The following is a 17,376-nucleotide window of genomic DNA, read 5'->3' as shown; positions in this document are numbered from 1 at the left end:
CTCGCCCCGCCCAGCCTCCCGCCTTGTCCCCTATCGCCCCGCCCCCTATCGTCTCGCCCCGCCTTCAGCGAAGCGCAGCGGGCCGTGCGTCACTTCCGGCCATTTAAAGGCGGGCCCCGCCCCCGGCGCGCCGGCTCGCGCTTGCACCCCGCCCCCGGTCGCGGCCCCCTCATCACGGCCCCGGGCTTGGGGAGGGGAGGGGAGGGGCGGAGGCCTCAGGTGGGTGGGCGCCGCGCACCTGTAGCTGCCGGGAGCCGGCGACCCCTCGTCCCGCCCTTGGCGGGCGGCGACGGCCGCGGCCGCCCCGGGTCCGGCCCGGCAGGTGGCGGAGCGCGGGGACGCGATGGCGGCGGCCGAGCCCGCGAGCTGCGCGCCGCCCGGGGCCGGCAGTAGCCGGCACGAAAAGAGCCTGGGGCTGCTCACCGCCAAGTTCGTGTCTCTGCTGCAGGAGGCCAAGGACGGCGTGCTGGACCTCAAGGCGGTGAGCGCGGGCCGCGGTCTCAGGAGGAGGAAGGGCGGGCCGCGGGGTGAGGGGCGCGGGGCGTGAGCAGGGGCCGCGCCGCCGACAAAGAGCCGCGGCGCCCGCGTGGCGTTCACCTCAGCGCGCGGGGCCTGGGCCGGGCGCCCTGGGGTTCTCCGCTGGTGCGGACTGGCGGCTATTGTAGGCGATTCCTGTGAGGGCGTCCGTAGGTTGTTGAAAACGCAAGCAGGCAAAACCCGAGTTTGCCACCTCTTCTGGATGAAACAAACAAAACGTGAACTCTTCAGTCCTCCTCTTAAAATAAGAATAGTAAATAAAAGCACCTCTCCCTCTTACACTTCTTGTCACAATCCTGGTGACCAAGAGGGATGTTTGATTTGTGAGTTAATTTGGTATCTGAAGCAAGCAAGCAAAACCGGTGTTTGCCACCTCTTCTGGATGAAACAAAAAAGTCAACTCTTCAGTACTCCTCTTAAAATAATAATAGCAAATAAAAACTCCTCTTTTACACTTTTCACAATCCTGATGACTAAGCAAGCAAACAAAACCCAAGTTTGCCACCTCTTCTGGATGAAACAAAAACGAAGTTTGAACTCTTCAGTCCTCCTCTTAATAATAGTAAATAAAAACACCTCTTGCTCTTACACTTCTTTTCATAACCCTGATTACTAAGGCATGTTTGATTTGCGACTTAATTTGGTATCTGATACACATGTATAAAAGTGAGACTTGCCATCACACGTTTTATAACTTTCACCAAAAGAGGTGGAAGTGCCGCGTAAACTCTCTGGGTTTCCTGAGACCTTGTGCTTGGTCTGTTACTACAGTTTCAGAATTTTCAAACAACAACATGCATCAAAAGCTGTTCTGTTAAACAAAGTGACTTAACCGTTCCAGGCCGGATTTGGAAGGATTCCACAGCGCTGAGGAGCAAGAGAATGTGATCATTTGTATTAAAATTCAGCCAGCACACCCAGTTTAAGAACTAAAGCTTTAAGAACAAATGAAAATTTAACGAGTCAGTAAGCATCGCAGGCCTTTCCTAGGCATTACCCCTGAATCTGGTCTGACACGGGGGATTGGTCCTAGCCCCTAAGGGAGTGCTGGGACAACCCTACCTCCCTTGAAGGCTGCAGTTATCAAGGCTGTGCTGAAAGTAGGCTGCAGCGTCTGAGCAGAGAGGGTCTTCTAGTTTTCCCTTACCTGAAACTCAAAAAAAGAGGCCAACTTGATGGCCCCTGCTAGGAGCCCTCCTCTCAGGTTACCCCAGGAGGTGAGGTGTGTCTTGGAATGTCCTCTCCATCTCTTGGGTATAATAGGTGTTCAGTAAGTGATTGTTGAGTTATTTGAATTGTTCTACTTTTATACAAACAAGGCGTGATGCACAAATTTTGCATTTTTGAAAGTGATTTCTAGTCTTTTTTTCTGGAAATGTTATTCCTAGAATTTTCCTACACCTTTTGTAAATTCTAGTCCTTTTTTTCCCTGTCCCCTGCCCCCAGCTCTTTCCTCCATACCTCTCTTCCTCCCTAAAAGTGGTTTACAGCATATATAATAGTTATGAACTAAATTGGATTCTGCTTAAAGAATGTCACAGTAAGTTATGAAGTCATCAGTGAAAGCCAGGGATGTTACACAACACAGCTTGCAAACTGCTATTCAGAATCTAGAAATTCACTTGTATCCTGTGACTTCAGTACAGAATCAGGAAAATTTGGGGTTTTCCAGATGAAACTGAGCTCTAAGGGCTGACTCTGAGGGCTTCTACAACTTGCCTTGGAATAGGATGGAAGTTTGCCCTTACTTTTCCCTCAATTCTTTTGTGTTCTTCCTGTTTCATCTGTGGTCAGATTTTGCTGTCCAGAAATGAAAAAGGCAGTGAGCGGGAAGTGGAGTTTTAATATTTCATAACAACTTTGTTTCATTCATCCTGAAACTTTCCTAAAAGTTCAAAGGTTTCTGCAGTAACAGTAGGTCTCATTATATTAATGACTTTTTACTTGTAGAGAGCAGTTTGAAAAAACAGTATTCTTTTTTACATATATATGAATATGTTTGTAAATTTCATTTATTTGCATTTGCTTATATATGTGTAAAATCTTATATTATAAAAATCTTATACTGAAATCTTTCCAATGATGTTTCTTACTGTGCACCATTGTAAAAGATCATAATGACTTTTGATGATACATGTTGAAGATGAATTAACTCTGATAAGTTTCTCTAATTTGAAATTAATTATAAAATCATTTTCTCTTATATTCTTACTTGGGAGTAGTGTATTTCTTACATTCTTACTTGGGGGTGGTTTATTTCAACCTTATACACTTGATATTTTTTAAGAGCAATTAATGAAAGATTTCTGTGAGTATCATGAATATAAAAAATATTATTTTTTACTTGGATGTGTATTTAACCATCACATCCAAGTGTCTTGAGTTCAGTTCAGTTCAGTCACTCAATCGTGTCCGACTCTTTGTGACCCCATGAATCCCAGCCCGCCAGGCCTCCCTGTCCATCACCAACTCCTGGAGTTCACTCAGACTCACGTGCATCGAGTCAGTGATGCCATCCAGCCATCTCATCCTCTGCCGTCCCCTTCTCCTCCTGCCCCCAATCCCTCCCAGCATCAGAGTCTTTTCCAATGAGTCAACTCTTCGCATAAGGTGGCCAAAGTACTGGAGTTTCAGCTTTAGCATCATTCCTTCCAAAGAAATCCTAGGGCTGATCTCCTTTATAATGGACTGGTTGGATCTCCTTGCAGTCCAAGGGACTCTCAAGAGTCTTCTCCAACACCACAGTTCAAAGGCATCAATTCTTCAGCACTCAGCTTTCTTCACAGTCCAACTCTCACATCCATACATGACCACAGGAAAACCCATAGCCTTAGATATCCATAAAATATCCACACCACGTAGATGCTATTTTTTCCCTAACTTAGGACATATACTACTGAAGAATAACATAATGCTGTATCTTAGTGATAACTTTCTTCTTAGTAATTTAACTAATTGAACTAATTGAGGACATAGCTTAACAAAGCACACACATTCTAATAAAGCTATTCTAGTATAATTTAACCATAAGGAAGGAATGGAAACACTTTTGAAGTAGTTTAAGATGTTTTTATTCAATATGTTCCTCCTACACCCCCACCATATAGCCTCATTTACAACAGTGGGAGTGGGGTAGTTACTGTTTATTCCAGTGAGATGACAAGTTATGTCATGGTCCTCTCCATTTATGTGGTTTGTCAATTTATGCTGTTAGTAGTTGGCATTTATTGCAAGCTTAGTACATGCCAGGCATTTTACATATGCTAACTAATGTTATGCTCCTAACTTTAGAAATTTGGCTGCTGCTGCTGCAAAGTTGTTTCAGTCGTGTCCGACTCTGTGCAGCTCCATAGATGGCAGCCTACCAGGCTCCGCCGTCCCTGGGATTCTCCAGGCAAGAACACTGGAGTGCGTTGCCATTTCCTTCTCCAGTGTGTGAAAGTGAAGTCGCTCAGTCGTGTCCGACTCCTAGCGACCCCATGGACTGCAGCCTACCAGGCTCCTCCGTCCATGGGATTTTCTAGGCAAGAGTACTGGAGTGGGTTGCCATTGCCTTCTCCGAGAACTTTGGGCTAATCATCCCCAATTCACAGATGAGAAAGCTGGTAGGTTAAGTAACTTGCCTAATGTCACACAGTAGAAAGTGACAGCTGTGACTTGAAACTAGACAATTTTTTCTTATTTTCTGGGCTATACTGCCTTTCAGTACTCTTAAAAAAGTTAATTTCTTATTTAAGTTTTTCATCTCTGTAAGGGCATGGAATCTTTCTTGAAAGAAAAATCAGATCAGATCAGTCGCTCAGTTGTGACCAACTCTTTGTGACTCCATGAATCACAGCACGCCAGGCCTCCCTGTACATCACCAACTCCTGGAGTTTACTCAGACTCACGTCCATCGCCATCCAGCTGTCTCATCCTCTGTCGTCCCCTTCTCCTCCTGCCCCCAATCCCTCCCAGCATCAGAATCTTTTCCAATGAGTCAGCTCTTCGCATGAGGTGGCCAAAGTACTGGAGTTTCAGCTTTAGCATCATTCCTTCCAAAGAAATCCCAGGGCTGATCTCCTTCAGAATGGACTGGTTGGATCTCCTTGCAGTCCAAGGGACTCTCAAGAGTCTTCTCCAACACCACATTTCAAAAGCATCAATTCTTCGGTGCTCAGCCTTCTTCACAGTCCAACTCTCACATCCATACATGACCATAGGAAAAACCATAGCCTTGACTAGATGAACCTTTGTTGGCAAAGTAATGTCTCTGCTTTTGAATATGCTATCTAGGTTGGTCATAACTTTCCTTCCAAGGAGTAAGCGTCTTTTAATTTCATGGCTGCAGTCACCATCTGCAGTGATTTTGGAGCCCAAAAAAATAAAGTCTGGCACTGTTTCCACTGTTTCCCCATCTATTTCCCATGAAGTGATGGGACCAGATGCCATGATCTTCTTTTTCTGAATGTTGAGCTGTAAGCCAACTTTTTCACTCTCCACTTTCACTTTCATCAAGAGACTTTTGAGTTCCTCTTCACTTTCTGTCATAAGGGTGGTGTCATCTGCATATCTGAGGTTATTGATATTTCTCCCGGCAATCTTGATTCCAGCTTGTGTTTCTTCCAGTCCAGCGTTTCTCATGATGTACTCTGCATAGAAGTTAAATAAACAGGGTGACAGTGTACAGCTTTGATGAACTCCTTTTCCTATTTGGAACCAGTCTGTTGTTCCATGTCCAGTTCTAACTGTTGCTTCCTGACCTGCATACAGATTTCTCAAGAGATAGATCAGGTGGTCTGGTATTCCCATCTCTTTCAGAATTTTCCACAGTTTATTGTGATCCACACAGTCAAAGGCTTTGGCATAGTCAATAAAGCAGAAATAGATGTTTTTCTGGAACTCTCTGGCTTTTTCCATGATCCAGCAGATGTTGGCAATTTGATCTCTGGTTCCTCTGCCTTTTCTAAAACCAGCTTGAACATCAGGAGTTCACGGTTCACATATTGCTGAAGCCTGGCTTGGAGAATTTTGAGCATTACTTTACTATACTTCAACTCATGATAGAAGAGAAAGTATTAATCTCCTGCATTGAAAATGAGGATATTGGTGGCAAATTCCATAATACTTCATAAATTAAACTAGTCCTATTTTTCTTTTTTTTTAATTATTATTTTTTTGTTTTTTTGTTTTTTTTTTTAAATTTTATTTTATTTTTAAACTTTACATAACTGTATTAGTTTTGCCAAATATCAAAATGAATCCGCCACAGGTATACATGTGTTCCCCATCCTGAACCCTCCTCCCTCCTCCCTCCCCATTCCATCCCTCTGGGTCGTCCCAGTGCACCAGCCCCTAGCATCCAGTATCATGCATCGAACCTGGACTGGCAACTCATTTCATACATGATATTTTATATGTTTCAATGCCATTCTCCCTAAACGAGTCCTATTTTTCTAACTAAGAATTTAAGTAAGTTAGAATAGTTATGACTGTTGTGGTTAGTTATATGTTGTTGTAAAAATTCCTATTATAACTAGGTTTTCATATTTGCTATTTTGATGCTATATTCAACTTTTTAAAGTATGCTCGATTGCTTATCTTTTTTATTGTAATTGTTAAGTTATCAATTGCGTGAATGATACCTGGATTCATATGATAAAATATTTATGATATTTCTTATCTCACAGGTCCTTGACTCACACCCATTTATGATTAGCTGATTAATACACATCCTGCAAGAAATACATAATTTAATCTAAGGCCTTAGTTTGTGACATTGAGCAAAGACGTGATGTTACAGAATAAAGCAAGGATTATCCTAGGGAGAGAGATTTAGGTGGAACAGCCAGAACTTTAGTATGTGCTTAAATCTTCACAGGACAATTTCACTTGTGAGTGTATACCTGAAATAATTGAAAACAGTGTCTTGAACATATACCTGTATACTATGTTCATACAGCATAATTCACAATAGCGAAAAAGTGGACACAACCCATCCACAAATGAATTAGATAAGCAAAATGTGATATTATATATGTATAATGGAAGGTTATGCGACCTTAAAAAGGAAGGAATTTCTGACACATGCAGAGATGAACCTTTAATACCTTCAGTTCAGTTCAGTCGCTCAGTCGTGTCTGACTCTTTGTGACCCCATGAATCACAGCACGCCAGGCCTCCCTGTCCATCACCAACTTCCAGAGTTCACGCAAACTCATGTCCATTGAGGCAGTGATGCCATCCAGCCATTTCATCCTTTGTCACCCTCTTCTCCTCCAGCCCCCAGTACCTCCCAGCATCAGAGTCTTTTCCAGTGAGTCAACTCTTCGCATGAGGTGGCCAAAATACTGAAGTTTCAGCTTCAGCATCAGTCCTTCCAAAGAACACCCAGGACTGATCTCCTTTAGGATGGACTGGTTGGATCTCCTTGTAGTCCAGTGGCCTAGCAAGAGTATTCTCCAACACCACAGTTCAAAAGCATCAATTCATCAGCACTCAGCTTTCTTCACAGTTCAACTCTCACATCCATACATGACCACTGGAAAAACCATAGCCTTGACCAGACGGACCTTTGTTGGCAAAGTAATGTCTCTGCTTTTTAAAAAATATGCTATCTAGGTTGGTCATAACTTTCTTTTAATACCTTAGATAGTCACAAAAAGACAAATGCTGTATGATTCCACTTACATGAAGTGATCGGAGTAGTCAAGTTCATAGAGACAGAAACCAGAGTTGTTGTTGCTAGGGGAGGGGAGAATGGGAAGTTGTTGCTTCGTGGGTGTTTTAGGGCTCAGTTGTGCTCCCTCAAAATCTCTATATAAGTCTTCACCCCAGGTACATTAGAATGTGATTGTATTTGGAGACAGGGCCTTCAAAGAGATGATTCTGTTAAAATGAGGCCATTAGAGTGAGTGAAGCCAATCTGACTGGTGTCCCTGTGAGAAGCAGTCTGGACCCGCGGGCACCAGGGATGCCCAGACACAGGGAAGCTCGGGTGAGGACGCGGCGAGGTACAATATCTGCAAGCCAAGGAGAGAGACGTCAGAAGAAATCAAGCCTGCCCACGCCTTGATCTTGGACTTCAAGCCTCCGGGACTGTGACAAAATTCTGTGGTATTTTTATTATGCAGCCCTAGCAAACTAGTACTGTGGGTGTAGAGTTTCAGTTGTGCAATGTGAGAAGAACTCTGGAGAACTGGTTGCACAGCAGTGTGAAGGTACTTAAAACTACTAAACTGTACACTTGAAAAAGGGTTAAGATGCTAATTTTCAGTTCAGTTCAGTTCATTTGCTCAGTCGTATCCGACTCTGTGACCCCATGAATTGCAGCAGGCCAGGCCTCCCTGTCCATCACCAACTCCTGGAGTTTACTCAAATTCATGTCCGTCAAGTTGGTGATGCCATCCAGCCATTTCATCCTCTGTCATCCCCTTCTCCTCCTGCCCCCAATCCCTCCCAGCATCAGAGTCTTTTCCAGTGAGTCAACTCTTAGCATGAGGTGGCCAAAGTACTGGAGTTTCAGCTTTAGGATCAGTCCTTCCAATGAACACCCAGGACTGAAGTCCTTTAGGATGGACTGGTTGGACCTCCGTGCAGTCCAAGGGACTCTCAAGAGTCTTCTCCAACACCACATTTCAAAAGCATCAATTCTTTGGCACTCAGCTTTCTTCCCAGTCCAACTCTAACATCCATACATGACCACAGGAAAAACCATAGCCTTGACTAGATGAACCTTTGTTGGCAAAGTAATGTCTCTACTTTTGAATATGCTATCTAGGTTGGTCATAAGTTTCCTTCCAAGGAGTAAGTGTCTTTTAATTTCATGGCTGCAGTCACCATCTGCAGTGATTTTGGAGCCCAAAAAAATAAAGTCTGGCACTGTTTCCACTGTTTCCCCATCTATTTCCCATGAAGTGATGGGACCGGATGCCATGATCTTCTTTTTCTGAATGTTGAGCTGTAAGCCAACTTTTTCACTCTCCACTTTCACTTTCATCAAGAGGCTTTTGAGTTCCTCTTCACTTTCTGCCATAAGGGTGGTGTCATCTGCATATCTGAGGTTATTGATATTTCTCCCGGCAGTCTTGATTCCAGCTTGTGTTTCTTCCAGTCAGCGTTTCTCATGATGTACTCTGCATAGAAGTTAAATAAACAGGGTGACAGTATACAGCCTTGATGAACTCCTTTTCCTATTTGGAACCAGTCAGTTGTTCCATGTCCAGTTCTAACTGTTGCTTCCTGACCTGCATACAGATTTCTCAAGAGGCAGATCAGGTGGTCTGGTATTCCCATCTCTTTCAGAATTTTCCACAGTTTATTGTGATCCACACAGTCAAAGGCTTTGGCATAGTCAATAAAGCAGAAATAGATGTTTTTCTGAAACTCTTGCTTTTTCCATGATCCAGCGGATATTGGCAATTTGATCTCTGGTTCCTCTGCCTTTTCTAAAACCAGCTTGAACATCAGGAAGTTCACGGTTCACGTATTGCTGAAGCCTGGCTTGGAGAATTTTGAGCATTACTTGACTAGCGTGTGAGATGAGTGCAGTTGTGCGGTAGTTTGAGCATTCTTTGGCATTGTCATCAGCTTCCAACAAATAGAATGGATGTGATCAAATTTGACTTAGATGAAAAGGCATTCCCAGCAGGGTAGCAAGTGCCAGAGGCTAGAGAAAGAGATGGTACATTTAAGAAGCTATAAATCAAATGACTATTGAATTTAGAGAATGTGCTTGTCATTTAGGTATGATTATAGGCCTGAACTAAGGTAGTTCAGTTAAATTCAGTTGCTCAGTCGTGTCCGACTCTTTGCGACCCCCTGAACCTCAGCACGCCAGGCCTCCCTGTCCATCACCAACTCCTGGAATTTGTCCAAACTCATGTCCATTGAGTCGGTGATGCCATCCAACCATCTCATCCTCTGTTATCCCCTTCTCCCCATGCCTTCAGTCTTTCCCAACATCAGGGTCTTTTCAAATGAGTCAGCTCTAGAGGCAGTGGAAATATAAAGAAGTGAAGAAATATTTAGTTGTAGGAGGGACAGAACTTGGATACTGAGTCTAGGCAAAGGATTGCCAAGTAATGGCGTGGTCATCTGAGTGGATGGTGGGCATTTTCACTTAGACGTTACAAAAAGAGAAAAGGAATTTGAAGGAAAGGGAGGTTCAGTTCTAGATATGTGTGAGATGCCTGCAGGCCATCCTTGAGTGGATATTTAGCAGCCTGTGGTATTTATGAATCTGGAGCCCAAGAAGAGACCAGGGTTACCAGTTTGATTTGGAAATGATTGGTTCATGAGGTTTAGAGTGGACAGAGGACTAAGTGGAATTCTGTGAAACAGCCCAGGAGCAGCAGAGAAAAAGGAGACTTGGAAACAGCCCGAGACCGAGTAGGAAATAAACCTGTGAACTGGTGGCAGCAAGGCCAGGGAACAGTGTTTGAGGAAAGAGGGAACCAGAGTCAAGTGCTTCGAAGGATACAAGACTTTGTAGTATCCGTTGGATTTAGCAACAGATGTCCAGGAAACATTTTTGGCATTTAGACATTTTGAATGATTTCTGCTGCTGATAATCTAAACAATGACTAGATCAAAGGATATTAAAAATGCAAAAAACTTTGATGGCTGTTGCCAAACTGCTTTACAAAAAAAATGATACTTAGTCTACTAGAAGCATAAAATCATGACCAGGAACCCTCACCACATCAGGAACAGCCTACTGGCTAAAAGGTCAGCCCACCAGGCTCCTCTGTCCCTGGGGATTCTCCAGGCAAGAATACTGGAGTGGGTTGCCATGCCCTCCTCCAGGGGACCTTCCCGACCCAGGGATCAAACACAGGTCTCCTGCACTGCAGGCACATTCTTTACCGTCTGAGCCACCAGGGAAGCCTACACCCTGACTTTATTTACCATGTTCAGTGGCCTTGGGCAAGTTACTGAGTTAACTTTCTGCGTTTACAAAGTTGGTGACAATGGTGGTGGTTATACGAACGGCTAAAGGGAGTTCTACGTTTAAAACACTGAAAGTACCCGGCGCATATAAGTGCTGTTTCCAAGTAGATAACTGGGTATTCTGATGTTGTCATATTCTGGAGATTTGAAAAGTGATGAATAATAATATCTCTTTTTTTTTAGTCAGCTCTATAAAGGTGTGATTTGTTCAGTTCAGTCACTCCGTCCTGTCTGACTCTTTGCTCCCATTCTAAGTGTACGATACAGTGAGTCTGACACAGGCTTGTTCCTGTAACCACCACCACAGCCAGGTGTAGAGCATGGCCATCACCCCAAACAGCTCCCTTTTGCCTTCTCCCAGCCACCCCCCGTCCTCCACATCCCACTGAGGACCATCGCTCCGTTTTCTTTTCCATGGATTAAAACTCAGAGCTTCATGGGAGTGTGCCCATACAGAATGCGCTCCAGCTTGAGCTGCTTTCCCTCAGCAGGACGTTTTGGAGACTCACGCCTTTTGTTACCTATATTAGTAGTTCATTTCTTTCTGTCCCTGATTGGTATTTCGTTTTGTGGCTATACTTCACTTTGCTTACCCATTCACCTGCTGCTCCCAAATTTGGGCTTTTATTCAGGTACAAGTCTTTGTGTAGAGCTGTATTTTCATTGTTTCAATTTGCATTTCTTTATTCTTTTGTTGACTCTTTAAAAGTTTGAAAACTTTTTTAAGGCTGTTAATTTTGGGGTGTGAAATATGTCTTTTGTCTGTTTTAATTTGTGGTTTTAATGCTTTCTTATATGTGAGTTTTAATTATTGAAATACTCAAATCTTTATCTTTTCATTTTAATTTCTTCTGTAGATTTGACATTTAGAAGTTTTTGGTGAAGGAAATTTTTGATATTTTGATGCATATGTGTGTGTGTGTGTGTGTGTGTGTGTGTGTGTGTGTGAGAGACAGATCCCCAGTTATTTGGGGGTGGGGGTTAATCAGTCTGCGGAATAGGCTGCCGGTCACAGTTACGAAGGAAACTGACATGGAAATGGAGTGTAACTCAGCCATCGGGCACATGCACTGTAATCCCTTTGAGATTTTTAGGTTCATTTTAAAATCCGACTAGTGTATCCTTGAATGTGATAAGTCCAGGTATTCTGAAACCATTGTTTATCCTTTAGATAATAAGATTTTTGTCCATAGCAGGAGTTTTCTGATTAGCTAAGGGTTTATGTCTATTAATAACATTTCTTACAGAAGAACATTTAACCATTTTGGTTTGAAAAATTTCCAAAATCCATTACTTGTCTGCAGTTTAAAGCTGAAAAGACTGCACTTGGTTTTAGTGTAACTCAGATTAGTCATGATGAATATTATTCTTTGTATCCTTTAGGTGATAACCTAAGGATTATCACCTTAGGTTTTGAGGTGATAACCCCAAAGCTTTTCTAAGTGTGGTGGCTTATTGCTGTGTCCAGTGGCCTCAGCGTCGTCTGCTTTGTGAGTTTTTATCCTTCCTATAATCTCTGCCACATCCTTTGATGGTTGTTGTGGTTCCTCACCAGTGTCCTAGATGGTACTTCCAGTTTTCTTGTGCACATTGACATTAAATAGCCCCACCATTAGGAATCATAGAAAAGGAATAAATAGGATCCAAATGAGCAAACTCTTTTTGAGTAGTAAAATATAGTTTTTTGCATCTATTTTTGCTTCTACAGAAGCCCTTTCTTCTACTTCATTGTGCTTGACTGTGTTCTGAAGTGTTAAAGTTGCAGGTAAATAAAGATGGTCTTTACATTCCATGATACATTTTTCAAAGGTGAGTGTTTTCTTACTATAAGTGAGAAACTGAATCAATAATAGTCATAATGACTAACACGATGTAATACTTGTGCAAGGCACTCTGCTCAGTGTTTTGGATATACTCATTTAATCTCAACATCTTAACTGCTATCTCACAGCCTAGCCCATGGCCCTGACTTCTTTGCCACTTCTGTGGTTCCTAACTTCTAACCGTTAGTTCAGTCACTCAGTCATGTCCGACTCTGCAACCCCATGGACTGCAGCACGCCAGACCTCCCTGTCCATCACCGACTCCCGGAGCTTACTCAAACTCATGTCCATCAAGTTGGTGATGCCATCCAACCATCTCATCCTCTGTCCTCCCCTCTCCTCCTGCCTTCAATCTTTCCCAGCATCAGGGTCTTTTCAGATGAGTCAGCTCTTCGTGTCAGGTGGCCAAGGTATTGGAGTTTCAGCTTGGGCATCAGTTCTTCCAATGAATATTCAGGACTGATCTCTTTAGGATGGACTGGTTGGATCTCCTTGCAGTCCAAGGGGCTCTCAAGAGTCTTCTCCAACACCACAGTTCAAAAGCATCAATTCTTTGGCGCTCAGCTTTCTTTATAGTCCAGCTGTCACATCCATACATGACTAACCATCAGGGTTATAAAAAATGTGGAGATGGAGAGCCGGGTGGTAGAATAGCAGATGCTGCCTAGTTTGGTTCCTGGTTTAACAACATAACATACATGAGAATTTCAAAGCATGCAGCTGGGGACTCGGGCGAGCAGTCTCTAGAAATGAGTCTTAGCAGGCTTTTCCTACTTAAATAGATACTTTATCAACTGTCTTCTTTTTCCTTTTGAGAACTCTTTGGTGACTTGCGTAAAACAGTACAATTAAGCTTCTTTTGAAAAGCTTATGCAGAGTCTGTTCAAACATTTTAAGAATTAGGACAAAGTTAAAGCTTGTGCACTTGAAAATATCATATGCAGTAGCAGTTAGTTTGGGGTAGTGAATGCACCACAGAGTTTTAAGTAGAGATTCCTTCAGGAAAAGGTCACTGATTGAAAACACTTGCATGCTTGGTGCTGGTTCTGGAGGGAGCGGTTTGTATCCTTAAAGTAAGTAAGTTATTTTGTGGTGTTTAATTTCCTTATTGATTTAACAGCTACAGATGCCTTGAAAGCAGAAAAGCAGCCTCCTCCAGGAACTCTGTCCTTTTTGCCCCCACCTTCAGTAATCTCTCTTTTTTCAGTCTCTTATAACATTTCACTTTCCAGAACTGTTGCATTTTTTCAGCCTCATTCTAGAAGGTGGTAGCCATGGTCTCAAAGTCTTGAATATGTTTACAATTTTTTTTACTGGTCATAATTTTTAAATAAATAAATAAATACATGGAAATGAAGATCTTTTGGCTTTTTCAGACCATTTTTATACTCTCAATGAAACCATCAGTGGTACTTGAATTGCTATTCAGTGCATCTGTATAGCTTGGGAACTTTTGACTGTCCACCACATGTGTTTAAAGTCTTTTAAAATGATAGCCCATTTGAAAATATTTTGCCATGATTTTGTTTCATAAATGTATAATTAATGCCAAATTTCATCTGACTGTTCATTAGCCTTCTGAATCTGTTTCCTAAAAAAACAGGGAGAATGATACCTACTTTACAAAGCAGTTGTGAGCATTAAATTAGATAATATCTGTGAAACATCCTATTACACAATTACCCCATTACTGGCTTATAAATGGTTCTTAACTGTGGGTTGAAATCAAACATTTTACATCTCAATTATCTTTAACAGTGTTTGAAATGAGTAATCTTATCATGAGATAAAGCAAAATAACATTATCGAATGTTGAAAATGAATTTGCTCAGGTTTTTAAAGAATTCTCATTAAAATATTTTATAAGCCATCTTGACGCATCACTTGAGGTCCTCCTACCTTATTTTCAGGATCCCGTCACTTGTGCATGTTTGTGTGCATGTGTGTGTAGCTAATTGATGTTTTGTAGTGTTTCTGTTGCACAGTTTTGCTTTTTGGATCTGGACCTCCTCGCTGTAGTGTTAGTCTCGGAAGCACAGTAGCTAAGACATTGAGTGCATGTGTGTCAACAGTTGTGGTCCTGGAGGAGTGAAGTTTCTGCTTTGCAGATGGAGAACCTGAAAGACAGGACGTTTCCGTAGTTACTGTGTTTATGTCAGCCCTTTTGAACACAGCATCAGGCTCCATGGGGATAACATCCTTGAGCAAATGAGCTGCAACTAATCCTAACCCAAATAAAGCTAGCAGCCATCTCTCCAACCCGAGTTAGCAGGGGTCTTACTGGAGTTATCTGCTAAAGTGAGGGGGCGGGGCCAGAACGTCCCTGAAGCCCTGTTAGCACTTACTCGTGATCTCTGTCAGCTCTCTGGGTTGTTTGACTTGTCCACCTTTTAAAAGCATCACAAGCTCTTATTTTGTTCCAACTATGGATATCACTTTGTTCACTGGTGGTGAGATTTTTAGAAAAAGATCTCATATTTGGAGGGGAAATCTGTGTCAAAGGGTTCTGTCTGTCTGTCTGTTCTGAAAACTCAAGCATCTAGTAGATGCTTCCTTTATGGCTTACGCTCCCCTTACGGTCAGGTGTTACAATAGTAAATGTAAACTTTCAAAGTAAATTTGATGCGTTTGACACATGGGCGTTTATTCAGTGCTACAGGGCAGCATGGGATGAAGCCGCCCCTGTTTTGTTCTCTGCCTGCCCCTCGTCAACATCTCGGCATTCTGCAGGGCCTCGGGGACATGCCCAGTAATGCCAGTGGCTCACTTGAAATTCAGGACCACTGAGCCCAACGGGGCCTTAGTGGGGCCCAGCATTGCTGCTCCAAGGCTTGCTTACCTTGGGCTCTCCTAGACAAGGATCACACTTTCTCCTCTCTCAGCCACTTCTCTCCTCTCTCTGCTGGAGGAAAAGCACCCAGAAGGAGGTGCCTAACCTCTCACCTTATCTTCCGTCCTACAACCTCTCATCGTATCTACTATCGTATAACCATATCTATTGCCGTATAACCGCTCACCATATCTACCGTCGTGTAACGGCTCACCGTATCTACTGTAGTGTAACCTCTCAACATGTCACTGTCATATAACTTCTCACTGTATGTACTGTGTGACCTCTCACCGTGTCTACCGCCATGTGACCTCTCCCCCTATCTACTGTCGTGTAATCACGTCATCTACTGTCGTGTAACCTCTCACCGTATCTACCGTCGTGTAATCTCTCACCTCATTTACTGTCGTGTAACCTCTCACGGTGTCTACTGTCGTGTAACCTCTCACCGCGTCTACCTCCCTGTAACCTCTCACCATGTTTACCGTCATGCACACGCGCGCTCCTGCAGAGCTCTGGTTGGTAGCGTGCCCTCTTACTGTCTAGGGCTGATCGCCCCGCTCGTCTGGTCACGTCCCCCACTGCCCACCTTCCACTGTCCCTCTTACTGTCTAGGGCTGATTGCCCCGCTCGTCTGGTCACGTCCCCCACTGCCCACCTTCCACTGTCTCTTTGGTGGCTGTCCCTTCTCTCTCCTGCATCACGAATTATCCCTCTCCCCCCTTGACCAGCTCATTCCTCTCAGCATCCTCACGTGTGGAAATCATTCCCTCTTTAAAAGGAAAGAGAGATGAAGGAAAGTGGAAACTCCCTGGGGAGGCCCCATAGTTTCCTGCAGCTGCTGCCCCCTTCTGTTCCTCTTCCCAATAAATGTCCTCAGAAGAGCTGTCCACTCCAACTTTCCTTTACTCTGTCTTAATCTCTCCAAGAAGGCTTTGCTGCTGTCAAAACTGGCTGCAAGGTCACCACGATGTCTCCATAGTCAAATCCAGGGATGCAGGCTCCGTGAACTGGCTCGCCCTGCCAGCAGCCCTTAACACACTTGCTGTTTCTTGGCTCTTGGCTTTCAAGACCCCACTCTCCCTGCTTTCCTTACTTCAGTGGCAGCCTGCTCCTCATTCCCTGGATCTTTTAACACTGCCAAACCCAAGGGTTGGTCCTCAGACGTCTTCCGTGTCTATGCTCACCTCCTAGGCGAATCCAGCGGGTGCCAGGCTGTGTCCTAAAATGTCTTACTCACTGATGACTCCTGATACTGTACCTCCACTGGGACTTCTCCGTTAACCCAGACACTTCTCTTATCCAGTGGTCTTGATTTCTCCCCTGGGGTGTCAAAACGGCCAGAGCAGAGTTCCTGATTTCCAGGGCCCCAAACCTGCCCCTCCTGCAGCCTTCCTGTCTCCAGCTGCCCGCGTCAAAAAGGGAAGAGTCTGTTGATTGCTTTCTCAGTATCACCTGCTTACCGTACCTTCAAAACAGATCCTGGATGTCACCATTTCTCAGTCTCCACGGCCATCTCTTGAACGGATTGTCACCGCTGCCTTCTCACTGGTTTCCTTACTTCCACCAGAGAACCTATTAAAACGTTGAGTCAAGTTCCCGTGCGCTCAGAGCTTTCCAGTGGCTTTGTTTCAGCGGGGGGAAAAGCCGGTCTTCACAGTGGCTGCACGAAGACCCGGTGACATGGCCCCTGCCGCCTTTTCTTCCTTGTCATCTCTGTCTCCCTCTCCCTGTCTCTCCCCTCCCTCCTCCTCTCTCCTTGCCCCGCCTCCTGCCCTCCCCCCACTATGCCACCTGTCCTCCCCCGCACCTCTTCCAGGTGTTCCTGGGGTCACTGTCTTCAGTTCAGACTCACTTTATCAGGGAGCCCTTCTCTGAAAAGTCTGTCAAATACAGTAGCGGCCTACATGCGCTCCTCCTGAGAACACTCACATTGATACACTGCTCACTGCCTCCCTCTTGAGGCAGGGGTGTTCTGTCACCACTGTACCCTCAAGACCCAGAACAAGCCTGCACCCCGTGGGAACTGAAGAAATGAACGAAGGTGGTGGTGGTTCGTGGTTTATGAATACAAAGGTCTTGGATTACTTAATAAAATTAAGAATTTAATGCAACTTTTTAAAACCCTACATAAAGAATATGATAGGTCCATATCCATGCCAACTCTTACCCTTGATCCCTTGTTTCAACCTGTATTTGATGATGAGGCTGTTACCAACATTTAAGTATAAATTACCTAGAGGACAGTATAATTTA

The 17,376-nt window shown here is 43.9% G+C and overlaps 1 protein-coding gene across 2 annotated transcripts in view; it reads left to right on the top strand.

The window, feature by feature from the left end:
• The first annotated feature begins 211 nt into the window (after positions 1 to 211).
• E2F5 (E2F transcription factor 5) overlaps positions 212 to 17,376 on the top strand; it is a 27,664-nt gene continuing 10,499 nt past the window's right edge. For both annotated transcript variants that reach the window (XM_055546747.1, XM_055546746.1), the window contains exon 1: positions 212 to 481. In XM_055546747.1, the coding sequence (XP_055402722.1) occupies positions 344 to 481 (138 nt within the window). In that variant the 5' untranslated portion in view covers positions 212 to 343. The remainder of the gene's footprint in view (positions 482 to 17,376) is intronic.

Source organism: Bubalus kerabau, chromosome 14 (assembly GCF_029407905.1).
Source record: "Bubalus kerabau isolate K-KA32 ecotype Philippines breed swamp buffalo chromosome 14, PCC_UOA_SB_1v2, whole genome shotgun sequence".
In the NCBI taxonomy this organism is placed as follows: domain Eukaryota; kingdom Metazoa; phylum Chordata; class Mammalia; order Artiodactyla; family Bovidae; genus Bubalus; species Bubalus kerabau.
This window is presented reverse-complemented; position numbering and strand designations above follow the sequence as displayed.